This window comes from Sciurus carolinensis, chromosome 18, assembly GCF_902686445.1.
Source record: "Sciurus carolinensis chromosome 18, mSciCar1.2, whole genome shotgun sequence".
NCBI lineage: Eukaryota > Metazoa > Chordata > Mammalia > Rodentia > Sciuridae > Sciurus > Sciurus carolinensis.
The window spans coordinates 40,967,831-40,994,397 of NC_062230.1; the positions used below are offsets into that span (position 1 = coordinate 40,967,831).

At 62.7% G+C, this 26,567-nt stretch overlaps 3 protein-coding genes and 1 long non-coding RNA gene across 7 annotated transcripts; 2 read left to right on the top strand and 2 right to left on the bottom strand.

The window, feature by feature from the left end:
• Nucleotides 1-159: 159 nt before the first annotated feature.
• On the top strand, nt 160-3,138 carry Rpusd1 (RNA pseudouridine synthase domain containing 1). Its single transcript, XM_047534054.1, has 6 exons — nt 160-369; nt 688-901; nt 1,013-1,136; nt 1,298-1,400; nt 1,523-1,624; nt 2,002-3,138. The coding sequence occupies exons 2-6, from the start codon at nt 720-722 to the stop codon at nt 2,409-2,411; spliced, it is 921 nt and encodes a 306-aa protein (XP_047390010.1). The 5' UTR covers nt 160-369; nt 688-719; the 3' UTR covers nt 2,412-3,138.
• A 6,002-nt stretch (nt 3,139-9,140) lies between these two features.
• On the bottom strand, nt 9,141-11,125 carry LOC124969828 (uncharacterized). The gene is made up of 4 exons (XR_007106040.1): nt 10,996-11,125; nt 10,403-10,526; nt 9,787-9,856; nt 9,141-9,666 (listed from the first exon to the last, which is right to left on the bottom strand). It is a non-coding gene; the product is annotated as an uncharacterized LOC124969828 (long non-coding RNA).
• Nucleotides 11,126-12,172: 1,047 nt separating this feature from the next.
• On the top strand, nt 12,173-16,835 carry LOC124969973 (mesothelin-like protein). The gene is made up of 14 exons (XM_047532965.1): nt 12,173-12,205; nt 12,340-12,752; nt 12,848-12,928; nt 13,010-13,136; nt 13,210-13,400; nt 13,617-13,707; nt 13,888-14,029; nt 14,225-14,424; nt 14,493-14,648; nt 14,718-14,845; nt 15,413-15,543; nt 15,611-15,705; nt 15,899-16,157; nt 16,495-16,835. The coding sequence occupies exons 1-14, from the start codon at nt 12,173-12,175 to the stop codon at nt 16,692-16,694; spliced, it is 2,247 nt and encodes a 748-aa protein (XP_047388921.1). The 3' UTR covers nt 16,695-16,835.
• A 306-nt stretch (nt 16,836-17,141) lies between these two features.
• Msln (mesothelin) lies at nt 17,142-24,278 on the bottom strand. Of its 4 annotated transcripts, none has more exons than XM_047533706.1 (14): nt 24,123-24,278; nt 23,958-24,041; nt 21,412-21,646; nt 20,983-21,026; nt 20,783-20,829; nt 19,817-19,919; nt 19,554-19,662; nt 18,972-19,171; nt 18,720-18,863; nt 18,392-18,534; nt 18,188-18,315; nt 17,759-17,853; nt 17,382-17,562; nt 17,142-17,307 (listed from the first exon to the last, which is right to left on the bottom strand). In XM_047533706.1, the coding sequence occupies exons 3-14, from the start codon at nt 21,494-21,496 to the stop codon at nt 17,219-17,221; spliced, it is 1,368 nt and encodes a 455-aa protein (XP_047389662.1). In that variant the 5' UTR covers nt 21,497-21,646; nt 23,958-24,041; nt 24,123-24,278; the 3' UTR covers nt 17,142-17,218. The 4 variants fall into 4 exon arrangements, with proteins under 4 accessions (XP_047389662.1, XP_047389663.1, XP_047389660.1 ...); XM_047533707.1 differs by having other exon boundaries at nt 18,720-18,875; nt 19,554-19,644; nt 24,123-24,276; XM_047533704.1 differs by having other exon boundaries at nt 18,720-18,875; nt 24,123-24,276.
• Nucleotides 24,279-26,567: the final 2,289 nt, after the last annotated feature.

Below are 26,567 nucleotides of genomic sequence, written 5' to 3' on the forward strand. Positions count from 1 at the left end.
TCACCATTGGTCTGCATAGCCGCCCGTCTGCGGCCGGCGGGCCGTGGGCGGGGTGAAGGTGGGCTGCGCGCGCAGAATGGGCAGGGCCGAATCGCCGTAGAGTGGTGGGAGCAGTGGGACCACGGACGCTCTCCATTGGCCAGAACAGTTGTCTGTCAGCGGCGGGCGGGCCGTGGGCGGGCCGGAGGCGGGGCTGCTCGCGCAGGCTGGTCGACCGAGACGCGACTCCGGGGGCCCCGGGGCCCAGTGACCAGGCGCGGGGACGCGGGGACGCGGGGCTGGAGCCGTGGCCCAAAGCGTCATCGGGGCCCGGACGGCGTGGCCCGGTTGCTTGTCGGTCCTGAGGCTGGAGGGGCCCTCCGAACCGAGGTCTGCCTCTTTGACGCGGTGTCCCTGCCCATTCCGGGAGCGGGCCGTAACCCCGTGGGAAGGCTTGTGGGGCGCGCTGGATACCCAGGCTGTTTCTCCCAGGTCTGGGGCGGAGAGGTCCCCCTTATAGTCAGCCCGAGGCACAGCTGACTCCCCTGACTTTGGTCGGACTCCCATTCCCAGCCGACGCCCCAGCCTGGCCCCGGGTGCAGGGCAGCACGGGCTCCTGCGAATGCAGGCGCACGGTGGGTCTTGCACACTGCCTGAGATGCACGGTGAGTGACTGCAGACCCGGAGCCCGGCACCCCCCGTTCCCAGGGCTCACTCCCACCTGCGAGGCAGCCCCCTCCATGGAGCCTGGCAGCGTGGAGAACCTGTCCATAGTCTACCAGAGCAGCGACTTCCTGGTGGTGAACAAGCACTGGGACCTGCGCATTGATAGCAAGACGTGGCGGGAGACCCTGACCCTGCAGAAGCAGCTGCGGCACCACTTCCCAGAGCTAGCCGACCCTGACACTTGTTACGGGTTCAGGTACGCAACCACATAGGTGGTCTGATCTCTGTCGGAGGAAAGCTCCGCCATGAAGTTGCTGGCCAAGATAGGACAGGGTCCAGCCACCTCTCCCCCTCTGCCCCTTCCCAGGTTCTGCCATCAACTGGACTTCTCCACCAGTGGGGCACTGTGCGTGGCCCTTAACAAGGCAGCTGCAGGCAGCGCTTACAGATGCTTCAAGGAGAGGCGAGTCACCAAGGCCTACCTGGCACTGGTAAGACCTGAATGGTCCCCAGGGTGGGGTGTGGACACTGGGCACTCACAGCCCACTTCAGCAGGCCCCTCGGACCAGAGCTTCCCCAAAGCCACACATGGCCACCTGGATCAGGCTTCCCAGCAGTGGAGGGCTGGCCCAGTGAGCCTCCTGCTTGGCAGGTTCGAGGACACGTCCAGGAGAGCCGGGTGACCATCAGCCATGCCATTGGCAAGAACAGCACTGAGGGCCGGACCCACACCATGTGCATCGAGGGCACACACGGTAGGGTAGTCTGAGGCAGGGGTCACAGAATATGTCCATCAGGGACCCTACATGAACAGGGCCAACCTAGGCAGGTAGTTGAACAAAGTCAACAGTTCCAGACCACCCTTCTCTGTACCCAGGTTGCGAGAACCCAAAACCGAGTCTCACGGAGCTGGTGGTCCTGGAACATGGACTGTATGCTGGCAACCCAGTGTCCAAGGTGCTGCTGAAGCCACTCACAGGTGTGTCCATCATGGCAGAGGCCAGTCAGTCAGAGGGAAAGGAGCCTAAGGCACAGACAGTGTGGCCATGTGGGGGTCACCCAGCATCCAGCAGAGTGGAAGCAGGTCTTGCTGACTGCTGGCTATGCTCTGCTGGGAGAACCCAGCACTGCCCTGGCTCTGCGCTGACAGCAGTCCCAGAGCGAGTTCTGTCCCATGCCCCAACCCCTCATTGTCTCACCCCTAGCAAGGGACAGGAAGGTCCTGCCCCAAGCAGTTACCATGGGCTTCCGCAGTCACAGCAAGGACCCTTGCCGGATGTGATGCAAGCCTGATTGGGTGTGGGCATGGAGTAACCCCACCCAGCCTAACCCCTGACCCCTGACCCCACCCTGCAGGCAGGACTCACCAGCTGCGTGTGCACTGCAGTGCCCTGGGCCATCCCATCGTGGGCGACCTGACTTATGGGCAGGCTGAGGGCCAGGAGGACCAGCCCTTCCGAATGATGCTGCATGCCTTCTACTTGCGCATACCTACACAGGTTGAGTGTGTGGAGGCCTGCACACCAGACCCCTTCCTGCCCACACTGGACGTATGCTGGAGCCCACATACCCTGGTGCAGCCACTTGACCAGCTCGTCCAGACCTTACGGGCTGCCTCTGACCCTGACCCCATGGACAGTGGCCTTGGGCCCCATAGCCCCTCCACACTGCTGCCCGAGCCAGGTCGGCCGCCTCCTGAGACTGAGGCACAGCGAGCCTCACTCCTGCAGTGGCTATCAGAGTGGACACTGGAGCCAGACAACTGAGAGCCATTGGGCTGTGCAGTGGGTGCCAGGCTCAGTGGCAGGTTGTGGGGAGGGACTGGCAGGGCTGACAGGACACCAGGTAGCCATGGTAGCTGGAGGATTGGGGCTCAGGCTGTGGAACAGATACCTAACTGGGGAGGCTTCCTCCATGTCCCCCGGGGAAACGGAGGCTCTTCCTGGGATGGCTTGCTTTTCTGGAGATGCACTCCTGGGCCTGCACCTCACAGACTTGCCCAGGCCACCCAGCAGGGAGGGGCAGAGCCGAGCTCTGGCCAGGTTCTACCTCCAGGGCAGGCTTTTCCCTGGCCCCTCCAGGCCTGGGCCCCGGCCAGCCCGTCTCTTACATCCTGAGGCACTCTGCTGCACTCTGCTGCACTCCGCCCCTCTGGTTCCCAGCCCAGCTGTGCCTTCTGTGCTGTCTCAGGCCTGGCCTGGCCTTCACGCTTTGCTTTCGCTGCACTCTGCTGCCGGCCTCGCCCTCCCCCGCTGTGTCTGGAGCAGCGGGTGTTGGGGGCTTCAGCAGAGGCACCCCCACACAGGCCCCTCCCCTGGGAACTGCCTCTGCTGCAGGGTCCCGCCACGCCAGCACCTGCCTGGATCGTACACAACCGAGGGATGTCAGTCTCTACCTTCGGGGACAGCACAGCCCGACTTCACCTCCTGTCCCCCACACCTTGGCCACACCACCCTGGCAGCAGCTGGATTAGGATTTGGAATAAATTCTCAGTGCCGGATCCCGAGAGTGACTGAGTGTATCTGGGGTGGGGGTTCTGGGCTGCTCCTGCCCTTTGCTAGCCCTGCCTCCTACACTTCTCCGCCACCCAGCAGAACCACAACACCGTGAGGCCCTGGCCTTGGACCTGTCCTCTCCCCGTGGGCAGTGAGCCCCTTGTCGTGCAGGGGCCCTGGAGGCTGAACCCTTGATGGGAGCAGAAGTGGGGTTGCCTGGTCCCTGGAGGACCCCAGCCCTCCCAGAGCATCCACCTGGTCTCAGCCGGGGTCTCGTGTTGGCCTACCGCAGACAGCTCTGTGGTAGGGGCGCCACTCCTGCACACTGCTGGCCTGAGGTCCCATGGCCTTGTCCTGGCACCCCTGGCCCCTCCCCACTGCTGGCCTGAGGTCCCATGGCCTTGTCCTGGCACCCCTGGCCCCTCCCCACTGCTGGCCTGAGGTCCCATGGCCTTGTCCTGGCACCCCTGGCCCCTCCCCACTGCAGACTGCATTCTCCAGCTGCCCTTGTTGCACCCTTGGCAGGACGCCATGGGGCTCAGGGCCAGTTGTTTCTGCTTCCTGCACCTCAGCTTCTTCATCTATAAAGAGGTGGCGGATACCTGGAGAGGGCAGGGGAGGCCAAGCCCCCACCTCAGGGCCCCTCCTCGCGAGCCCTCTGCCCTCTGCTGCTCACACCCCAGTGTCTCTCATCTTCCCACTGAGGTGGTCTGGTTCACTTCCTGGTTTCTCAGGGTCTCCTTGAATGGCAGCAGTTGGGGCCCCTCTCCTGGCACAGGCCTGGCCACCGGCCAGGCCTCACAAGGGATATCCCTGTAGTCTCCGACCAGTCCAGCTTCCTTGGCAACCTCCTGCGGGCTCAGCAGCTGCCATGCCTGCTGCTGCCACATGGGGCCGCCCTCGCCCCTGCGCCTGGGACCTTAAGGTGGGGAGCTCAGCTGCTTGTCGGGCACATGGCCTGGGGCCTGGGCCCCTGGGCCTGGGTCCCCCTCACACCTTGGTGCCCCAGGGGCCCCTCCCTGCCAGACCTCAGGCAGGACTATCCCAAGACGCCCCAAAGGGTCGGTCAGGCTCAGGACTGAACCGAGGAGCCGGGCTCAGTCCAGGTCAGAACATACGTTCTCGGGTCGCCCCTTGGAGCCCTCGACCAAGGCCACGGTTTCTTTCAGTTACTGAAGTCAAATACCCGCACTCTTAAAAACTCCCACTGCAGGTGGGGCCACCCTCACGGCCCCCACCAGGGCCCTGCCAAGCAGGGACAAGGCAGTGACTAGCTCCATGGCCTTCCCTCCATATCCTACCACATGACCCCTCCCCACAAACCCCCAGTGTCCAGAGCTACCCTAAGACTTTGCCAGCCAAAACCTGCTCCCACAGGTGAGTTCAGGGCTTGGGTGCAATCCACAGGCAGTCTCGGCCTCCGGGATCAGTGCTGGGCTTCAGGTGGACCCTCTCTGCCGAGGACCTCCTAAGCCCACCCCCAGGACCCAGGTCCCCTCTACACGGGGCCTGCTAGGCCTCACCACTCCACTGCTCACCTCTGCCAAGCGCAGCTCTCAGAGCCGCCGGGTAGTTATATGTTATACTGGTCCAGCTGGTGGTCAGAGGCCCTTGCTAAGCTGGGCAAGACTCCAGACAAGCCAGGCAGCCTGGGCTCTACCTACACTGGGGCCTCACCTTCTGTGGCCCATTGAGCCCTCAGTGGTGCTCCTGGCTGGGCCTCTCTGGTGCCTGGGGAGACGTCGTCTGCTGTTGCTCCAGCTGTGGGTCCTGTGGGCCCCGAGCAGGGCTCAACCCCACTGTGGAGCTGGCTCACAGGGTACCCGAATGGGGTGCAGATGGAAGTTAGCGGGAGCTCAAGGACCTGCAGCACCCTGGGCCTGCCGAGGACAGAGCTGCTGGCGGGTGGGCTAGGGCCAGGGTCAGCACGGGGCATCCTGCACCACCTCCCAGCCCAGAAGAACCTTCTGCTGGCACCATCCACAGGTGGGTTGGGAAGTCCCTCTTGCAGTCTTTCTTCCTGCCCTGGTCCTCTTGAAGGCCTGCCTGATGAAGACATCCCATCCCACTCTCGGAGGCTGCAGCAGCCATCACCGAGGACAGTTGAGACCTGAGCGGTGCCATTAGCTGGGCCAGGGCTGAGTGTGGCACACCTTCTTTGTCCCACAGACCGCAGCATGGCCACACCTGCCAGTGTGGTGACCCACGTGTGCCTACAGTCCCGCCTGGGACACCTGGGGACATGGACGAGCACTGGGGTGCACCGCAATGAGCCAAGGTGCGTACGCACGTGGCCGTGTGCTTGCCTGGCACGCCACCCAAGGGGTGCCGACACCAGGGCTGGGCTCCCGTTGGGAGGGGTGTGTGCTGGGTGGCTGCCAAAGGTGAGCTCAGCCTCCGGCTCCCCTGGGCCTGGGGATCAGGTGCCCGCTGGGCCCAGGGCCCCAGGGCGGACACGGCAGCATCACCTGGCACAGCCAGGCCCCTCCCTCCAGGCCTGTCTGGCGGCTGTCACTGAAGGAGTGGGGACAAGGCAGGGCAGTTGCATGCCACCCACTGGGCAGGCATGGAGGTGAGTGGGGACCCCAGTGACCCTGCCCCACCCTCCTGCCCCCCGTGCTCAGCTGCATGGACTGAGACGCTGGGCAGGCTGGGTCACTGACACGCAGAGCGTCTGCGTCCAAAGGCCACGTGGCAGGAGCCTCATCTCCGAGGCAGAGGTGGCGCCTCCACTTACCACAGATGTGGCTCCTGCTCAGGTGAGGGGCAGGGGCAGGAGCAGGAGCCACGAGCTGGACCACAGGGCTCCGGCATGCGTACCTGGGCAGGTGGTTGAAACCCTCTGAGCCTCCATTTTAGCTCCTGCAAGGGTGGTAGCTTCCCTGTCTTCCTTCTGGGCCAGGTAGTGTCCAAACATCCAAAGGTACCCGAAAGCCGAGGGGCTGCGAGCTGCGCCCGGGAGGAGCCGGTGGCACCCAGCAGTCCAAGAGCTCAGGCTCCACGCCTGAGTGGTGCCCCAGGACCCAGGCCTCATGGACAGCACTGGTGTCCAAGACCTGGAGAGGGAGAGGGAGCTGCCTGGGCCACCCAGCCTGGGCGCTGCCCCCTCTGCCTGCGGGACTGCTGTTTGCCAGAGATGTGTTAATTGGAGACACTGCAGCCTGCGGGTCCCAGGGGCCAACCTGTGATAAGAAAGGCCGGCTCCCCAGCTCCCCTCCCCCGCGCTCCCTTCTGCTCTGACGCTTATTTGTGGGATTGTTTTCCTCCCAAAGGCAGGACCGGGGTGGCTGCAGCCCCAGGCCCAGCCCAAATACCCCGTGTGACGCTGCACACACCCTGCTCGGTGCCTGAGGCCCACCCCTGCCACCTCTGCCAACCTCTCCTGCTGTCCAGGACCTACTACCCCAGGACACTTCAGCCAGGATGACCAGGGCTTACTGCCGCTCGGCCGTGGGCCCCGGAGTGGGTAAGATGCCACCTCCCTGTGGAAGAGGCACCCTAGGCCCTCGGGAGCACTCTGGACTGCACGGCTGCGGAGTGGGAGGGCCTGGTGCTCTGGCTGCCGTCTCCTCAGGGGCCCAGACCAGAGGGGGGGTCCCCAGGAAGCACGGGGCTGACCAGGGTGGTGCCAAAGGGCATCGTGAACATAACCCCAGGAGAGTAGGCCTTGGGGTCCTATCAGGGACGAGGCAGGGAAGGCCATGTTCGCCAGCCCCAGCAGAGGAACATCAAAAGACAGAGTTCTTTTGGGCAGCCCCAGTACAGGCCAGGCCAGGCCCCAAGGATGGGCAGGGAGAGGGGAGGAGGCCCAGAGACGCACTGTCCCACGCCTGTCCTCCCTAGAAGGGCAGGCACCCAGCACAGCAGCCCAGGAGGCCACAGGCAGGGCTGCCTGGGCTGAGACCAGTTTCTGCCACTACTGTGCCCTTTCGGTGCTGGAGATTTTGCTCAGGGCCAGTGAGATAAGGGGGTGACCCCACCTCCAGGGCAGGGCTTCCAGGCAAGAACAGGCTGGGCCCCCCAAGTCCTGCGGGGAGCCCTCTATACCCCTATGCAGAGGTGAGGGGCTCTGGGGCAGTGGGGGCTGAGCAGGAGGTCTGGCAGGCGGGAGGAGTTTGCACAGGCACAGGCCAGAGAACACACTGGCCCATGTGCACACCCATGCCACACGTGCACCCCTGTGTGTGCAGGAGCCCGCGCACTCCCTTGAGGAGGGCAGGGTTGGGGGTCAGAGGCCCCCAGGACTTGGGGAGCCCTGCACAGACCCCAGATATTGCTGGCCCACATTCCTGCTGCCTCCAACCCCTCATGGCCTGCTCTGTTCAGGTGCTGTGGTGAGCCTGGGCCTCTTCCTGTCCCTCCCTGCCCACTGCTCCCATTCCCAGGCTGAGGGCTTCCACCAGGGAGAGCTGGACATTGGTGGGGCTGATCCTTGGGCCAGGTGAGTGCTGGGCCGCTCCTGGGAATGGAGAGTTTCCTATACCTGATTCGTGGTGGGGGGGGCAGGGGGTAGAAAGAGGGGTCCTGGGCAGCCTTGGAGGTCGCAGGGAGGGACTGTGTCCAGGGTCTGCACTCGAGGCCCAGACATGGCCATGCAGGTCCATCACACCCCAGGCCATGACTAGGGACCTGGCCTGCCTTCAAGGTTACTCACCTACCTGGCCCCAGACAGCCCAGTCTGTCCAGGTTCTGGCTTTGGTTCATGTGTTGGTGGGAGGAGGTCCCCAGCCTTCTCAAGGTTGCAGCCAGTCACAGAGAGGCCGTGACCATCAGAGGCCTGTGAGCTGGGCCCCCGAGTCTCCCTGGGACTTCAGGCTATGAACCCTCTCTGTTGGGCTGGGCCCAGGGAGCCTCTAGCCCATCACTTCATCCCAAGTCCTCTCAGCCCCACTGCCCCAGGCTGGTCATTTCCTCCCACTGTCCAGGGGTCTCACACCTCAGGTCCACACACTGATCAGTCAATTAATGAGGCTGGTCGGGTAGAACCTGGCGCCCAAGTGGGACCAGCCAAGCTCAAGCTCATGTGGCCCAAGACCTGTGTGTGGATTTTATTAGTCAAACCCTAAAGAAGGCAGGCTCAGGGAGATGGCCTCACCTGCGGTCACCCAGCAGGTGCCTCCAGGTTCCTCAGACACCAGTGAGGTTGGTCAGGGCCTGAGCCAGCTGGGCCTGGACCCTGGGAGCAACTGCAGACCCATATGTGAGCAGGGGCCACATGTAGGCCCTAAGCAGCTGGAGGTCTGGCCTCAACGGGCACTCAGAGAGGGAGGAGGAGAGGAAGGGAGCGGGGGTCTCTCCGTGACCAAGCACTCCTTGCCCCTCACTTCCTTGGTGCAATACCACATGCTGCATCTGCCCCTTTCCTGAGCCTCTCCTCATGATCCTGGGCCACTCACTGCCTCCTCCTCCTGCCCAGGGTCACAGCCTCCCTCCTGCAAGACTTTTGGTGCCAGCCAGCCAGCCAGCTGCCCCGGGAGCATCTCTCGGCTCTGATCAGGAGCCTGGCCGCCCAGCGGGTGTCACTCAAAGCCTGGCAGGTAAGCCTCCACACAGGCGGAGCGTGTGGGTGTGGGGGCCAACTAAGCCAGACCCAGCAGAGGCAGAGGAGGGGGACAGGCACTAGACTGGGGCGGGGGACTCAGGAGTGCAGAGTCCACTCTGCCAGCTTCAAACCAAGCAAGAACGTGGCTCCTGGGGCCGCCATAGAGAATGCCCGGCCCTCTGCCCTGGATCTCACTCCTCGGGCAGGTCACTGGTAATGGCGGCCAACCTGCCTGCGGGTGCTCTGCCTCCCGGCACGGCGGTGATGGACTAGCCACCTTGCTGCACGGGCTCCTCCCTGGCCTCCTCTGGTGCACAGTGCCCTTGTGGGTCCTCCAGGCCCCAGACACACCTGAGGGTGGCCTCTGCAGCCCACTGACCTCTCCCTGGGGTGGGCCTGAGGACCCTGGGCCTTGAGACCCAGGCAGCATCCTGGGTTAAAAGAAAGAGGTCACTGTGTCCTGTTGTAAAATTAGTAGCAAACATATTCAAGAAGAATCGGAAAATGCAGAAAAGTAGAAAGACCCCCTCCTCCAGAGAAATGCCCAGCTCTTGGGGACCCTCCCCTTGGCCCTCTAAACAGGACCTGTTTGACTTCCAAGCCCCAGGCTGTGCCAACGTGGCCGTTCCAAGGTCCCAGCCATTCCCACCAAAGGGACAGTCCCCAAGCCTGCTCCCTTCTTGCTGGCCCCTGGCCTGGTTGCTGCCCTTCCCCAGAGCGAGTCAAACTGTGGGAGCAGGTTCTTGGCTTTCGTTTCGTTTCTTTGTGGTGCTGGGGATCGATCAGATGTGTGGTGGACTCAGCGGTTTCCTCAGGACAGGCCTTGCAGAGGAGCCTGGGAAAGCCTCGTGCGGTTCTCACGGGGTTGGTCGGCTGTGGAGTCCACACGGGGTCCTGCAGGAGACGCCAGGAGTGCAAGGGGGAGGGAGTCTGGGGTCCCAGCTGTCCTCTCCTGGTGCTTAGGCATCCTCCACTCTCTCTGTTCTGAATATCACAGGGATATTTTACAGAGAGTTGATGAATTCCTTAGAAGGCCTCAAAGAGGAATCACAGGAAATAGTTTTAAAATATGGTAGATATTGGTCCAACGACATCAATACTTACTTTGAATAACATCAATAGTAAATGCATAGATTGAAAGATGGTATGCCTATGAAAGGCCCTGAGTTCAATCCTCAGCAGTGCAAAAAATAAAAAGAGGGAGAGAGAGAAAAGACAAAACGTTAGAGTCAATCAAAAAATAAGACCTTGCCGGGTGCAGTGGCACATACCTGTAACCCCAGAGACTTGGGAGGCTGAGGCAGGAGGATCATATGTTTGAGGTCAGCCTCAGCAAATTAATGAAATCCTTCCTCAAAACAAAAAGGGCTGGGGATGTGGCTCAGTGATAAAGCACCCCTGGTTTCAATTCCTTGTACCCCCCCCCAAAAAAAAAGAAAAAAAAAAAAAAACCCTGTGTTGTCTACAAAAGATTGTTTATATTTATCTTTTTGTGTGTGGTAGATGAGGTGCTGGGGATGGAGCCCAGAGCCTCAGGTATGCTGGGCAGGCACCTACCACTGAGCTGCACCCCAGCCCTTTTTATTTTTCATTTTGAGACACAGTCTCCGTAACACTCAGGCTGGCCCCAAGCTTGTGATCCTCTGGCCTCAGCCTCCCAAGTAGCTGGGATAATGGGCATGTGTCACTGTACCCAGCTACGAACTTTAAATGTACATACCTGTGGGTGCTGGGCTCAGTGCTACACAGCTGTAATCCCAGTGACTGGGGAGGCTGAGACAGGAGGATCACGAATTCAAAGCCAGCCTTGGCAAAAGTGAGGCACTAAGCAATTCTATGCGACCCTAAATAAAGTACAAAATAGGGCTGGGGATGTGGCTCGGTGGTCGAGTGCCCCTGAGTTCAATCTCTGGTACCAATCCCCACCAAAAAAGTAAGTGGGACTGGGGTGCCACTCAGTGGGAGCACCCGCCTAGCACAAGGGAGGCCCTGGGTTCAGCCCGCAGCCCTGAAAAAGAAAGTGAATGGATGGAGAAGCCACCCCCCCCCCCAATCCGGGTCAGAGGAGAGCAGGAAGCAGCTGCTAATTCAGCAGAGCTGACTCCCGAGCAAGGAGTGCTACCAAGGCCCAGAGCGCAGTCCTCCAGGAGGCGGGATGTCCTGAGAGAGCCGCGCCAACCCAGGCCAACCCGGGCCAGGAGAGGCGCTCAGACTTCCGCATGCTCCCTGCGCCCAGTCGAGCGACGCCGGGACCTGTCCCCCGGCGCGGCAGGGGCTCCTCTCTCCTTCCCGTCCGGCACGTCGTTGGCCGACCTCGTTCCCACGTGGGGGCACCGCGCTGCGTGTGGCGGGGCTTCCCCGGGCGCGGCCCTCGCACACTGCGAGGCCCTCGGCCTCCCGCGCCCCTGGCCTCCCCGCGCCGTCCTCCCTGCGGTTGGTGAGATCTGCCCCACCTTTCTGTTCCGCTGGCCTCAGAGCACACATTCTTAAACTCTCAGGACACGTCGCCAAGGGAGACCACATTCCCGGCCACAAAACACTCCGTTTTCAAAGAACCAACTTTGTTTTGTCAAGTTTTTGAATTGTTTCTTTTGTTCCAATTTCATTGACTTCAGCTCTGATTTTAATTATCTCCTGTCTTCTCCTACTTTGGGTGTTGATCTGTTCTTTTTCTAGGGCTCTGAGCTGTAACGTCAGGTCATTCATTCGTTGACTATTTATTCTTTTATTGAATACCCTCCATGCAGTGAATTTTCCTCTTGGTACTGCTTCCATAACATCCCACAGATTTTGATATGTTATATCCTTGTTCTCCTTTACCTCTAAGAATTCTTTTTAATCACCTTCCTGATGTCTTCTGCTATCCACGCAAATTGTGTATGTCCTCCTGATTCAGTTTGGGAGGATCATGTGTCTCTAGCAAAACACTCCTTAACAAATTTCAAGAATAGGAATCATACACCTGCTCTCAGAATGCAATGAAATCGAACTGGAGCTGGGTAGCAGAGAGCTTGGGACACTCACATGCACTCTAAGACTGAACACACGGCGAGCGGCAAAGTCTCAAGACGATTTTTAAAAATGTTTTGAACTGCATGGAAATGCAAATACAACTTATCAAAATTTGTGGGGTGGGGTTAGAGGGGTGGTACCCCAAATGTGTATATTAGGCAAGAGAAAGATCTGAAATCAACCATCTAAACCTCTTGTCAGAGAACTGGGGGATGAAGAGCAATATAAGCCAAAAGGAAGCCAAAGAAAAGAAACAGAACTGAGCTGGGCATGGTGATGCACGCCTGTCATCCCAGCAAATGGGGAGGCTGAGGCAGGAGGCCAGCCTCATCTGAGGCCAGCCTCAGCAACTTAGTGAGGCCTGTCTCTAAATAAAAAGGGTTGGGGATGTGTCTCAGTGCCTAAGCACCCCTGGGTTCAATCCTATCCCCCCCCCAAAAAAAAAGAAATAGAGAAAATTGATCTGGGCCTGGTGGCCATGCCTGTGATCCCTGTCACTCTGGAGGCTGAGGCAGGAGGATCACACGTTCCAGGCCAGACACAGCCTTAGTAAGACCCCATTCCAAAATAAAAATAGGAAGGGCTGGGGATGTGGCTCAGTGGCACAGAACCCCTGGACTCAATCCCCAGTACTAAAGGAAAAAGAAGAAGAAAGGAAAGAAAGGTAGTGAAAACGGAGCGAAGCTCAATGGAACTGAAGAGACAAAAGCTGCTGCTGTGGAAAGACATGCGAGTCCCAGCCGGGAAGAGGGAAGGAAGAGAAGGAAGGAGGCGCCCACTCGGAAGGAGGAGCAGCCGCGTCCTGCAGGGAGGCCTGGCGTGCCGCCCGGCGGCTGGGGAGGGGCACCCGCGCTGGCCCCCGTGCAGACCCTCCCAACAGCCGGCCCTGCTCCAGAGGACGGCTTCCCTGGCCCTGCCAGGGCTGCCCTTCCGAGCTGGGCCTGTGAGCAGTGTGGACCCAGGGGTTCCGAATCCCTCGGTGCGTGTGCTCGGGGGTCCTTGCGTCGGCCGTTTCTTCCGCCTGATGTTTCCCACAATGGGCTCAGTTCTCTGTTAAGGTGCATCTTCTGGGGCGGGCGGCCCGGGGCCTCGCCCCACCAGGGCACATGCAGACGGGACAGGGAATGACCTGCTGCCCTCCTGCCCAGCTCAGCTGCTTGGCCAACCTGGCCACGGGGCTCGGCCTCCAGGACGACTTCAGGCTCCACCCGCCCGACCTCCTGCTCTTCTACAAGTGAGTGTCCTGCCCCGCGATTCCTGGCCCTCAGGGTGCCCTGCGGCCCTGCCTCCCTGATGTCCTCCCACCTGACCGCAGCCTGAGCCAGGTGAGGGAAGCTGACTGCCGAGCCTTCACCCACCGCGCTGCCCAGGGGGACACCGAGTTGCTGGCCAACCTGCCTGACCAGAGGGTGGCCCTGCGACACACAGCCCTGGCCTGCCTGGTAGGTGCCTTGGGTGCAGGTGGAAGGGCAGTATGACTGGCCTCTGCCCGGTGCCGACCCACTCTCCCTGCAGGGGACGCCCCACCTGCAGCTCAGTGCCTCGGACCTGGGGCTCCTCGGGACCCTGGTGTGTGACATGGACGCGTCCAGCATCGTGACCGCAGACCCCCGGGTGCTGCAGAACCTGCTACGATGTCCCCGGCTGACTGCTGCCCAGAGGGTGGCCCTCAACACCCTGCTGGCCAGTGGGAGGACCCAGCTTGGGTGGGTAGGAGTCACTGATGGCCACATCCTGCTGACCTCGGACCTGTACCCGGCCCTCAGCCTTGCTCTGGCCACAGGCCATGGGCACAGGGTTGGGTGTGCTGACGGGCTGGCGGGGGACCCAGCAGGGCAGGCCCACCAGCTGTGTGCGCAGCGAGGGGAGGAGGCGGGTGGGCGCTCACCAGGCCCAGCTAAGTGCCCTTTCCCACACTCTAGGCCTCCCGGCTCCTGGAACCTGAAGGGGCTGCAGGCCCTGGGATCCCTGGCCACCCACATCAGCCCCCGCCTGTGGGCACAGGTGCCCGAGGTAGGGTGGTGCCAGGCGGGTTGCCGTGGCATAGGGTAGGGGGCTGCCAGATGACCCCTCCTCCAGCCCGTGCCACTCCGCCACTCCGAGGCCCTTCCAGTGGCCCCAAGCCCACGGGGGACTGCGGGTGGGAGAGGGCCAGGCCACCCCGTGATGTGTGGCCGTCATGGCTCCTGCCAGGCTGTGGGCCTGGACTTCTTCCTCAGCGTGGTGGCTGCCTGCCGGGCAGGACGGCTCAGCCAGCGTGACGCCCGCCACTTCGTGACCAACTTCCTGGACTCCAAGGCGACCGCGGCATCGTTGAGGCCCAAGCGGGGTGCAGGTGGGTGTGGCCACCATGGGCTGGGAGCCAGGTCTGGGCTCCCCGCTGGCTGGGTTTGGGCCAAGTTCTTGGTTAAGGTGAAGCTGGGATGGTGGTCAAGGTCTGTTAGGGTCCAAGTGGAGGTCAGAGTCAGAGATGGGGTGGCAGCCAGCAGTGGTGCTCAGCTCTGGCTTGGGCAACCAGCCTGGCCATCAGCACTTCCTGCCGGGCGGCCCTGTGTCCACGGCGACATCACGGCGGCCACGCTGCGTGACAACCTGTTCCTGGTGCGCTACGACTGCTCCCAGCTGCAGTCCTGCCTGGCAGACCCTGTGCTCAGGGCCAACCTGGACCCCCTGATGCAGCACCCGCTGCCTGCCGAGTGCCAGCGCGTCATCAAGGCCAAGCTGGCCCAGGTGTGTGGACGGTCACGGGCGGGGCAGCAGGACACGGGCACTGCCACTGACCCAGCCGCCCGCCTCAGGTCTACCCACACGGCATCCCCGAGGACCAGCTGCGACTCATCACCTCTCTGGTCTACCTCTACTCTCGCACCGAGATAGGCCAGTGGAACATCACGTCCAGGGACACGGTGGTGGCCCTGCTGGCCTCGGACGTGGCTCTGGAGAACCAGACGGAGGTGAAGACACGGGGGTGGTCGGGGAGCTGTCTGGTCTACCACCCCCGCTGACCCTGGCCCTGCCCTCAGGCAGTCCTGCAGAAGTTCCTGGACCACAACGGAACCGTCACTAGTGCCCTGCTGGTGGCCATGGGGGGCTCCCGCCTCTGCTGGATGAGCCCCCAGCAGATCCGGACCATCCAGCCCTCAGAATTACGGTGAGCCGCCCAGCCAGCTGCACAGCTAGCCGTCCACCTGGCAAGGGTCGCCAGGGAAAACCAGGGCCAGGAGGGAGACCCATCTGGCCTGAGCCAGGGTACTGGAGGTATGTTCATGTCCCAGGGCCACTGCAGCACAGTGTCACAGACTAGGTGACTTAAGATGAGAAATATGTTCTCCAGAACCTCCGGACGTCCCACCCCATCTCCCCTCGGACCCCCCGGCCCCCCCCCCCCCCCGTGCTTCCCGTTCCCAGCTCCCAGCGTGGCTCACAGCTTGGTGCACCTGCAGACGCAGCCTCTCCTTCACACGGCCTCCTCTGCCTGTGTCCGCACGCCCCGCTTCCCATAAAGACCCCAGGTGCTGGATTTGGGCTGACTTAATCCCATCCGACTCCGTCTTTTAATCTAATTTGATCTGCAAACACCCTACTTGCAAATAAGGTCACATTCTGAGGTTCTGGGTGGATACAGGTTTTGGGGGACCTGTTGGACCCAGCACAGAGGCAACATGAAACTGTGAGGGGTGAGGGTCTCCCAGGCCACTCACAGCCCCACCCCCCACAGGCTGGCCGGGGTCCTGGACGTCTCCTCCTGCCCTCAGAGCCAGAAGGACGCGCTCTTCGCCAAGGCTCGCGAGGCCTTCCGCAACACCAAGTCCACGGCCGACTACTACCGCTCCATGCGCCCCTACCTGGGTGAGCCCCGTCTGCGGGGGGTGCCCCGGAAGCCCCGCCCAGCCCCTTCTCACTGCTGCCCCCCTAGGCGGTGCCCCCGTGGAGGAGCTGCAACACCTGGCCCAGGCCAACGTCTCCATGGACATTGACACCTTCACCAACCTCAATCCCAGGGTGCTGCAGGTGGGCTCCGGGCTGCCCGGCGGAGGGGGGCAGGGCAGGCCAGTCAGGATGCCCCAGGCCCCAGGCCCACACAGCCAGAGTCGGCGGCACCGAGTGTCCTGTGCCCTGTCCCAAGTCGACCGGGGAAGCCCTGCCCCTCTGGGGTCCTCCGCAGCCCCAGAGGCAGCCCTGCGGCCCCTCCTGCCTCTCGCAGAGCCTGAGCGTCAGCAGCGTGACCACCCTGCTGGGCCGGAACGTGGGGGACCTGCAGAAGGCCCGCAGCCACCCCACCGTCAGCTCCTGGCTACGGAGCCTCAGCAGCTCCGCCCTGGGCCAGCTGGGCCTGGACACTGCCCGCCCCAGGCCCAGCCCTGCCCCTGTGGCCAGCAGGCCCCCCAGAATCACCCGCCCGGCACTCCACCTGGCCCCCACCTCGGGCCTGCCCGAGAATGACGTCGTGGCCCCCAGCTCAGGTACGGGCCCTCACTCCCTCTGGGCCCACGCCCTGCATGCCGGCATAGCCGTCCCCGCGCCACCCTGTGCGCCTTCTCCTCTGCCTCGGGCACTGCTGCCTGGCACAGGTGTCACCCCTCCCGTTGCCCGCTGACCCATTTGAGCACACAGTTGCCTCCTCCTGAACCCACAGGTCTGCCGAGAGCGGGGCGGGGTGAAGGGGCTCCCTGCTGGGCCGGAACGAGCGGGCACAGAGGGTCCTCGCTGGCCTCCCACCCTCACTAGCCCAGAGGGAGGGGTTCCGAGAGGGGCTGGAGGTGCTTCCAGGTGGAAGCCACGGCCCCCGTCCGCCCACAGGCAGCCTCCCAGTCCACCCGGGGTTTCTGCCACTCTCTGTGGCCCTGCCCTCTGGCCTCCTGTGGCTGCTGCTGCGTCGCACACCTCTGAGCCCAGTGGGGACTGCTCACGGGGCACCAGGGCCCTGGCCAGTGCAGACAGTGCTGCCCCAGGGTGACCAGGCCCACGGGCATCACACGCAGGAAAGAGGGAGCTGCTAGGTGGAGCTGGACACCTGCCCAGGAGTGGCACAGACCCTGCCTCCCCGAAGGTCTGCAGGGCTGGACCCTCATGCCTCAGCTCTCAGGAGTGGGGACCTGCCCAGTTACAAGCCCAGGCAGGGGGATGAGGCCCAAGTCTCCTGGCCTCCTCCAGGATACCTGGACTGGGCAGGGCTTCAAGGTCACCGTTCTCCCTAGTGGATCTGAATAAAGTATAAAGCTCTGTGTCACCAACTGTGTGTTTGCTAAGGCCCCTGAAGGAACACAGGGACCCTCTTACCAGGGCCCAGCCATGTGTCCACCACCTTGGGGACCCCATCAGTCACAACAGGAAGGCCTCCTTTCATGAGAGGGGAGAGCTGACCACATGGAGCCTGGCTTATAGGGTCACAGGAAGCTCTGAAGCCACACCTCCCCGCTGGCCCAGTGACCATCAGAGGACATGGCTGCAGGGCAGGTGCTACTGTTTATTGAGCTTGACAGCAACCACCTGGCTGCCACTCTCTGCAGAGGAAGAGGTGGCCTCAGCTCAGGGTCAAAGCCAGGAGCAGAGCCGGGCTGGCTGCCAGCACAAGTCCAGGTCCGCGGAGGGGACACACCCCAGAGAAGGCCTCTGCACAGAGAGGGACGACTCAGACCCTCTGCCCTCCGCCCTCCCCCGGACTCCGCCCCAGGCCTACAGCGCACCTCGGGAGCTGAGGTGCAGGACCAGGTAGCCGTTGGGGATACCGCCCTGGAGCCCCAGCGTGTCCAGGTCCTCCTGCCGCTGCTGCAGGATCCAGTCCCGCACGGGGCTGTTCTCCTCCTCAGCCTTCAGGTCCCCCACGTGTGTTCCCAGGAGTCTTTGCACCTCAGATACGGTCAGGCCCTGCCAGAGCGCCAGGCAGTCATCAGGACCTCCAGACCCCTCGAAGGTGGGGCTCCACTGTATGTCCACCACCCCTGCCTCCTCCCACAGCTGCCTGCTGACCTCGGCCAGGACAGACTGGGTTCTCAGGCAGGTTGGCCCTGGCATGCTGGCCACCCAGCCAGAGGCCACACCCTGATGCCCCACCCCTACCCACCACCACAGCCTCAACCCGCAGCCTCTTGAATGTGGCCACATCCATGGTCATATTCTGCAGGATGAGTGTCCGCAGGTCTTCCACAGGGGCCCCACCTGTCCAAGAAGGATCCCAAGTTTGAGGCCTCATGACACACCCGTCCCACCCTCTGCCACAGGTTACAGGAGCACTGACAGCGACTTACAGAGACTCCCTTCTTCCTGAGGGGTCCTGGCCCCAGTTTTGCCTGGTGACCACCTCATCCTCTAATTAAAAAGGGCCAGAGCTCACAACCTTGTGGAAACACATTTGGGGGCTGGGGGGACAGGAGACAGGGAACTGCCCACTCACACCTACAGAGGGCATTCCAGGGAGGCCCTTGCCTGGCCGCTGCAAATGGGGTCTTGCCTGCCCCTTGCTTTGCCCACTGGCCAGTGTCTCCCAGCTCACCCAGGAAGGTCTGGATCTTCCCAAGGTACTCAGGCTGGCTCATATTCCTGAAGGTCCAGCGGGCCTTGGAGTAGAGGATATCCAGCTGCCTAGGGCCACATGAGTCCAGGTCCTGGGGTCTGAGGGTCCTGGGGACAATGTGGGCCAGGCAGTGAGTGGGGACCTCAGTATTCCCACCCTGCCCTACAGAGTCCTGTGACTCACCACATGACCCTGGAGGGCACGGAGTCCAGCTGCTCAGCACTGAGGAAGCACAGGTAGGCAGGACGGACGTCAGCCAGGCTACTCATGGTGTCCTGGTCCAGCTGGCCCCCGCCCAGCACATAGCGGGCAATCAGGGCAGTCACCTGTGGGAGGAGGCTGCCGAGGTGCCTTGGGACAGGGAGAGATGGACCCCTACCAGCCAGCAAACTTTGAGCTGTCCCCCCAGGTCGCACAGCCCCGTGCTGTGGCCCCCCAGGCCGCACGGCCCTGTGCTGTGGCCCCCCAGGCTGCACGGTCCTGTACCAATGCCCCTCAGGCAGGTGGTCACCTGCGTGTCCATCCTTTGCCCTTTGCTGACACTGAGCAGGGCTTTCACAGTCTCCAGGGAGGTCAGGTTCCACTTGTGGATGTCCTCGGGGCTGACGTAGCGGAAGAAGTAGCCCAGGCGCTGGACCAGGGACTCAGGGTAGCCCTGTGGGTAGGTCTGTGTGGGAGGTGACCGTGAGGGCCAGGACGGCTCCCTGGGTGGCTGGGGAGGTCCTGGGTGAGGCTGGCAGGCAGCGGCCTGGGCATTAACTACCTGGTCCAGTCTGCACTTGAGGATGTGGATCTGCTGGTAGGTGAAGGGGAGCATGTTCACCAGGGCCATCTGGGCGTCCAGCAGGGCGCCGTCCACACAGGCCTCCAGCTCCCACTCTTCATAAAAGATGAGGTTTTCGTCCACTGTGTGGGGCTTCCGGCCTGGGGGGCAGGTCCCCTGCCTCTGGGGACAGGCCCTATCTGCAGGGGAGCACCGGTCAGGGGCTGTCTTGTGACCCTCCAGGAGACTTGGGGGCTCAGCCTGCCCCCTGGAGAAATGGGGCTACTCTGTCCCCTCTGTGATCCAACCAGCCGAGGAGCCAGGAAAGGCCCAGGCGGGCGGGGGCCGTGGGGGTGCTGGCCCCCAACCCTGAGGTCTCATCCCAGCCCGACGCCCAAAGGCAGGACAGAGGCTCACTCTGTGTGTCCTGCCAGAGCCTCGTGAGGGTGGCAGGGAGCTCGGGGCTCGGCCAGGACGGGCCCCCGGAGAGGCGCCACCACCAAGTGGCCAGGATGCCCTGAGCACAGAGCAGGTGGCTGAGCCCCCAGCCCAGAGGCATCGAGGCAGGGGACCGGGTCTCACCTTGGGGATGTCCTGGATGATGGGCTGGTCCAACATGGCCCCCAAGCCCTTCAGAATGTCCAGCTCGGAGACTGACCACTTTGACAGGGGCCTGTCCAGATATAGAGGCCCGTCCAGAATGAACAGGGGTCAGAAGCAAGCCGGGCCCTGCCCCTGAACAGGTGCTGTAACGGGGACCCTGAGGGGCCTGACAGGGTGTGACGGACAGCTGACCCTGGGCCCCCTGCACAGCGTGGCTGCCCCTGCACTCGCCAGTCGCTCACCTGCAGGGGGGTCCTCTGCGTGGCAGAACTGCCCTGGCTGCTGCCTGATGGTCCTGGTCCAGGGGCCCCAGGCAGCCCGCCAGCCGGGGGAGGAGGACTGGAGCTGAGTGTACCCCAGAGCGCACAGGCCGGTCAGCAGGCCGGTCAGCAGGCCGGTCAGCAGCCCGGCCCAAGCCTGCTCGGCCCCTTGCGCACCTGGAGCCAGGTGCCCCGCGCAGGCAGGGCCTTAGTGCCTTGGGGAACCGCGAGCCCCCGCCCTGTCCCCAACCTGGCCGACCAGAGCTGCGGCCCGGTGACACGGGAGAAGAGGCGAGCCAGGCCTGCACTGCCCAGAGGGCCTGGGCGCAGCCTGAGCTCCAGGCCTCCCGCGGCCCCCTGGGGAGCCAAGCCCCTGCGCTTTGGTCCAGGGCAGAGAGGTGCGGCCAGTCCCTACTTGAGGAAGGGCAGCATGTCCAGAGGGAAGGCATCCAGGTCCTCGGGGACGAGGTGCTGGGAAAGGTGACCTGCCAGACCGCTCAGCCACCAGACAGCCGTGTCTGGCTGGGAAGGCCTGGCCGCGGCATCCCGGAAGGCTGGGCACCCACCCGATCCGCCTGGGGAGCGGCGGTCGCCTGCTCCCTGACCAGGCCCCCCGGGCGTTCTCCACGCTCAGGCCAGACACCCACAAGCGAACCCAGGAAGAAGGCCCGGGCCTGTCGGGGGCCGCAGCCTGCGCAGGACTGACCCTCCCACAGTCGCCTCCTCCTGCCACGCCCCCTGGCCTCACCCCCAGGCCACACTCCGGAGGGCAAGGGGTCACTCCCCTGGAGAGGGCAGTTCCCCTCGGGCTGAGCGTCCCCAGGGGCACAGAGAGACCAGGCTGTCCCAGGGTGTTGGGGGTGGAGCCTGTCAGGGAGGACGTGGGGTGGAGGCACTCGGCCACCAGTCAAGGTGCCCAAGCCTCGAAGGCTGCAGGCCAGGACCCACCTGGTGAGGCCGCTGGTGGTGCCCAAGCCTGGGTCCTGGATCTCCGCCTGGGGGACGAGGCCGGCTGACGGCTCCCCGGGCATGCGCCTCTCGGCCCAGGTCCCCCGCTGCCCAGCGCCCCCAGCCCCCGAGCATGGCGGAAAGCACAGCCTCACCCACCCACCCAGGACCGGAAGCCCTCCCTGCCCCCACCGCCTCACCTGTCCCGTCTCGGTAACCTGGGACCTCAGAGGCTGCAGCCACCCTGTGGGCAGAGGGCATGAGGGTGGAGGGGAGGGCTGGGGGCTTCTGGGGTAGACCCCACCCCAGGGAGGCAGGAGGCCTCTCCCCTCCCCACCATGGGCCTCTTCTCAGCCCCACCTGCATAGCCTATGGGGTGAGGGCACAAAGTAGAGGCCCTCGTGGTGCGGCACACTGCTGGCACGGGAGTCAGGGCTTCTGGAACCTTCCTCCTCCTGGGCACCCAGGTCACGCTCACCCCCAGCCCCACTGGGCCCCAGGCCTCCTGCCCACGCTGGGGGAGAAGGCAGCGGGCAGGAGGGGCTTCTCCAAGGTCCTGACCTGTGAAGGACCCAGGGCTGCCGTCCACCTCTCCCTGACCCCACCCAGCAGCCCATCCCTGGACTCACCAAGACTGAGGAGCAGCAGCAGAAGCCTGCCATGGGCGGGGGCCCCACAGGTCCCCAGGGAGCGTCGAGTCGTGGGCAGGGCCATGGCCTCTGGATGACAGTGCCTTGAAGTCCCCCCCTGTCCCCGCCAGGTCAGTGAGGGGCCTTTGGGCCAGGAGAAGAGCTCTGGCCGAGCCTCCTGGGCACAGGCAGCAGCGTCTATGCCACTGGCCCCGCTGTCAGACTGGCCCGCCTCCTGTAGGGAGGAGAGCTGGGTCTGAGTCAGCCTGCCCCCAGCAGAGAGCAGGGCCTTTCCAGGACCCTTGGGTGGGGTGTGGCCACGGGGAGAGCTGATCTTGGCCTCACCCTGCTAGCTGGATGACAAGCCTTCCTTTATGCCCAGTGGGTCTGGGGTCTGAGCAGACCACAAGCTCCTTGGAGGGGAGTGTGAGGCCGAAGTAGCTGTGTTGGGCGGAGCAAGGCCAGCCCACCCCCAAGAGTCAAGAGGCAGGGCTGGAGAGAGACTGCAGACTCCCACCCAGCCTTCCCGGCCCACCAGCAGAGCCGCCACAGCCCAGCCCAGCCCCAGGGTCAGACCCTCAAGTGACAAGTGAGGAAGGTGGACAACACTCCTTGTTGAGGCTGGGTCTCAGTGAGGACCCAGAGGGAGACTGTGGGTCAGGGTGGTCTTCAGCTAGGACCATCCAGTCCTGCTCCAAGCACAGCGTTGGCCCCTGAAGACAGCAGGAGATGGGGGTTCTCACAACACTCACGTGCCTCAGGGAGAGGAAGGGGCACCCACGGAGGGCTGGGCAGGCCCGGCCAGAGGGCTGGTAGGTGTTAGTGCAGGCCTGCAGACCCTCCCCACTCACGTCGGATGTACGTGACCCCAGCCCTCTCTCCACCCCACGCGGACCAGGCCACAATCAGTCCCTGTGAGCCCCAGAAAATGTGGCTCCTGGGAAGCCCCCGTCCCCCTGTCTTGAGAGCCCCAGGTAAACTGGGTTCTGTCCCAAGGGGCTGGTATCCCTGCCTACGGGAAAAGGACGGGCAGGCACCGTGGCTCTGGCCTGGCTGACTGCTGTGCCTGCCTCCACGCCGAGGCAGGGAAGGCCCTGCTCCGGAGACGGAAGCAGCACCCCAGCTTCTGCAGACCCCAGGTGGGGGGCAGCGAGGGAGAGACAGGCCTGGACGAGGCCTCTGCAGGGTGCAGGCCTTTCTGGGCCCTGGCAGTGCCAGATGGTCTGCCCAAGGAAGTGCTGGGAACGTGGTAGCCAGCCTTGTGGGAAGGCCTCCAAGTGCCCACCTCTGGCCACGGCTGGGGGTGGTGTCCTGATTCAGGCCCCTGACACCCCAGGCCCTGAGGCCCTTCCTGGACCCTCCCCAGGCCCAGGCTGATGGGGAGGAGCCAGGTGAGGGGCAGTCCTCAGCCCCTCTGTCTCCATTTCCCCACCTGGGAAGTGGGGTGTGGAGAGGTTGGACAGCCTCCCAGGCTGTCAAGGGAACCATGAGGCTTGGCAGGGTGGCCACTGGGAGCGGCACTGCTCATGCCGCAGGAATGCGCGGGTGGAGACCCTGCGGGGCGCCCGCCCGACTGCACCTGGGGAGGACGGCAGCCCCGCCTTGCCTAGCTGAGTGGTGCGGTGGAAGTATTGGCCCCGGCTCTGGGTGTCTTGTGCTTCCACTTCTCAGGGGTGAAACAAGCAGAGTGGCCACAGCCCTGGGCCAAGCCTAGAGCTGGGCCCCAGCCCGAGCTTCGGTGGGTCTCTGCAGACCACACTGCCAGGGTGCGGCTCCCGGGAGCACTGGCCACAGCATGGAGTCCGGGAGCACTGGGCTCAGGCAGTGTGAAGGAGAGACCTGGCCAGGGAGGGTGGGCAGGGACTGCAGGAGGCAAATCCAAGCGGGGCCTGGCACCATGATGGAGGCCGTAGGAACCAACCCGCTGGGCACTGGCCTGTCCTTCCTGGCCTGGGACCACAGCCTTGGTGGAGTGACCTTGAGACCAAAAGCCCTCACCTCCAGCCCTTCCCTCTGATGACTCTGTGACACCAATTCCCTGCTTTCCACGGCTGCAGAAGGGGCTGCGGCGGCTCCCGGGTGCAGTGCCCGGGCCTGGCGGCGTGCGCTGCCCTGGCTTCCACCCCCAGCACCACCAACAAAAACAAACACAAGCCCGGAAAGGATTCTGCTGGCTGCACTGAGTATGCCCTGCGTCCATCTCTGACCTTTTCCCGTGAGTGGGTACTGTTTTCTGCAATTGAACCCAGCGCTAATTAATGCAGAACTCAGCAAGGCTGCCAGGCACCTGATCAACTTACAAAAGTCAACAGAGAAGTGCCTTTCACAACATCCCTTCTGCTGGAGAGTGCGGGATGAAAAGCGTGCGATGAGGCAGGGACTGTCCACACTCTTCATTGATGAACTCGAGAGACACCAGGGGAGGGCGGGGACTGGGGCGCAGGGGGAAGCACTAGCCAGCAACCTGCGGGGCTCTGGGTTCCCTCCTCAGCACCACACAAAGGTAAATAAATAGATAAAGGTACTGTGTCCACCCACAGCCATACCTATATGGAGACGAGAAACACCAACGGGATAAAACTGTGGCCCAGGCCTGCTCGGGAGCAGGACGGGATCACCTGGAAGACGACCTGCAGTGCAAGCGAGCAGAGTCAGTCTCCTGTCATCCTATTCAGGTATGAGTACTTAGTCCGCCAGGGCCAACACTCCACCTGGGAGGTGCGGAGTCCGTCAGACGGCTCTCCTGAGCCGCTCTCCTGGGTCAGCACATCTCGCATTGCAGACGCCTCTGTGAAACAAGCCGCCTCAGAGGAAGTAAGGACTCTGCTTGTTCTGAGCCCAACAGGAGTGACCACGGCCAGGAGCAGACTCGTCAGCCTGAGTGACAAGTTGGAGCAGGGAAGGAGTCAGGTGGGCTTGCATGGTCACGACCCCACAGGCTCACGGGGCCCCGGTAGGGCATCCCGTGGGCGCTGCAGCAGGACGGGCGGCCCCGCTGCAGAATCCAGGCGTTGCCTCCAGCACAGCCTCAGCACCAGGCTGTGGAGGCTGGAAGGCCAGGGTTTGGGCATGTTCCCGGGGTTTTAGGTGACGTCACAGAGTGTCGTTCCGTGGATGGCCAAGGGCTGTTACACAGGACCAAGGACAGTCCAAGACAACTTTGGCTCAAGTTTTTTTTACTTTTGTGGTGCTGGGGATGGTTCCCAGGGCCTCACCATGCCAGGCAAGCCTCCACCCCTGAGCCACAGCCCAGCCCCCCAGGCCTTTTCAAATGTGGCTTCGATACAGGGTCTCGCTAAGTGGCCCAGGCTGGTCTAACTTGCACACTCCTGCCTCAACCTCTCAAGAAGGAGGAGAGGAAGCAGAGAAGGAGGGGAGGAGGGAGGAGCGAGGAGGGGGAGGGGGAGGGGGAGGGGAGGAGCGGCAGCAGCGCCCAGGCACGGGTGTGTGGGAGTGGAGACTGCCTCCTGCTGTGGCTGCATGGGAGTCACTGACACCAGCTGCTTGTGACTCAAGCAGCATCAGCCACCAAAATGGTGGTAATGGACTGCATGTCCTGCACAAGGGGCTTTTCCCTGTGATTTCAGGAAGAATTCTCTAGGAAGCACGACTGAGCTCCCCGCAGACGTTAGACCCCAGAGGGTCATGCTGAGTTGTCCAGGCCGACCTCAAACTTTTGATCATCCTGCCTCAGCCTCCTGAGTAGCAGGGATTACAGGTGTGCACCACTGGACCCAGAATCACATAATTTTCATGTGTTACAAAATATCACCTTCTTCTGATTTCTCTCTTTTTTATTTTTTAATTTTTTTTCATACCAAGGATTGAACTCAGAGGCACTTAACCACTGAGCCACATCCATAGCCCTTTTTTGTATTTTATTTAGAGACAGTGTCTCATTGAGCTGCTTAGTGCCTCACTAATTTGCTGAGGCTGACCTTGAACTCAGGATCCTCCTGCCTCAGTCTCCCGAGCTGCTGGGATCCAGGTGTGCACCAGCCTTCTTCTGATTCTTAGCCATTTGAAAATGTAAGAACTGTGCTGGAGTGTGGCACATCGGTAGGCACTCGGGTTCAATCCTCAGTACTGCCAAAAAAACACAAAAAAGTAAAGGATGAAAAAAAGATGCAGGATACACCGGGCACACAGAGAGAGGAGGCCGCAGGGGCTGCACTGACTCCAGACAGACAGACGGCAGGCCAGGGGTCAGGAAGGGCCTCTGGTGAAGAAGAAGGTGTCAGGCTGGGAAGAGAATCAGCTGCGCATCAGAGGCTGGCGATCGCAGGGAGGTGCACCAGCCTCCAGCCAAGGGGCACCTCAGCACCCTTCCCTCAGCAAGCACTAGAGCGACTGGGAGCAGAGTCAGCAGAGGCAAGAGAAGCACCACCCTGGCGTGGCTGCGCCCAGGCACAGGGAGCTCCACAGCCACAGCCACGGGTCATGCCACTGGAGGAGTGTGGGCAAGGCAGACCGCAGGCCGCTCTGTGGAGTGAGTCTCCAAGTCCAGAGGGTGGGAGTCACGGAACATGAAACCATCAGTAGTAAAGATTACCTGGGAGCCTGGGCACAGTGGCCACACCTATAACCCCAGCAGCTCGGGAGGCTGAGGCAGGAGGATCTCATGTTCAAGGCCAGCCTCAGCAGTTTAGCAAGGCCCCAGGCAACTTAGTGAGACCCTGTCTCTAAATTAAAAATAAAAAGGGCTGGGGATGTGGTTCAGTGGTTCAGCACCCCAAGACAAAGGAGATGAGGTGGCACTTCTAAGAGTGGCACCCCGCACCCAGGGGAAGCGACTGCAGGCAGGCACAGTGGCCTGTGCTGAAACTCACACAAGAGCACTCCTCAAGGAGGTGGACTTTCCTGTACCTAAGTCACAGGTGGACCAGCCCACGCCCTGGCCTGCACAGGTGACCGGCCCTGGGAGGCCGAGGCAGGGGGACAACCTGAGCCACGAGGCTGCGGCCAGCCTGGGCAGCAGAGCCAGAGTCTTCCGTCCTTGTTGAAAGCAGCTAGAGCAGGACAAAGACCGGAAAGGAAGGCTGGAGGGTGTGGGTGCCTGGCGCTGGCCCGTGACCTGGCACAGGACCTTGACTTGGGCAGCAGCAAGTCACTGTGCTTCAGAGCAGCTGCCAGAGAAGTCTCGAGACCTGACACAG

What these genes read in the sequence shown, in the direction of transcription:
- Rpusd1 (XM_047534054.1), top strand. Translation starts at nt 720, where the DNA reads ATGGAGCCTGGCAGCGTGGAGAACCTGTCCATAGTCTACCAGAGCAGC. An exon ending in CCAAGGCCTACCTGGCACTG is followed by an intron (nt 1,137 to 1,297) that starts GTAAGACCTGAA and finishes CCTGCTTGGCAG; the next exon opens with GTTCGAGGACACGTCCAGGA. An exon ending in GTGCATCGAGGGCACACACG is followed by an intron (nt 1,401 to 1,522) that starts GTAGGGTAGTCT and finishes CTCTGTACCCAG; the next exon opens with GTTGCGAGAACCCAAAACCG.
- LOC124969973 (XM_047532965.1), top strand. Translation starts at nt 12,173, where the DNA reads ATGCCTGTGATCCCTGTCACTCTGGAGGCTGAG. An exon ending in TGTGGGCACAGGTGCCCGAG is followed by an intron (nt 13,708 to 13,887) that starts GTAGGGTGGTGC and finishes GGCTCCTGCCAG; the next exon opens with GCTGTGGGCCTGGACTTCTT. An exon ending in CTCCATGCGCCCCTACCTGG is followed by an intron (nt 15,544 to 15,610) that starts GTGAGCCCCGTC and finishes CTGCCCCCCTAG; the next exon opens with GCGGTGCCCCCGTGGAGGAG.
- Msln (XM_047533704.1), bottom strand. Translation starts at nt 21,496, where the DNA reads ATGGCCCTGCCCACGACTCGACGCTCCCTGGGGACCTGTGGGGCCCCC. An exon ending in GAAGATCCAGACCTTCCTGG is followed by an intron (nt 17,854 to 18,187) that starts GTGAGCTGGGAG and finishes CTTCTTGGACAG; the next exon opens with GTGGGGCCCCTGTGGAAGAC. An exon ending in TGCGGGTTGAGGCTGTGGTG is followed by an intron (nt 17,563 to 17,758) that starts GTGGGTAGGGGT and finishes GCGCTCTGGCAG; the next exon opens with GGCCTGACCGTATCTGAGGT.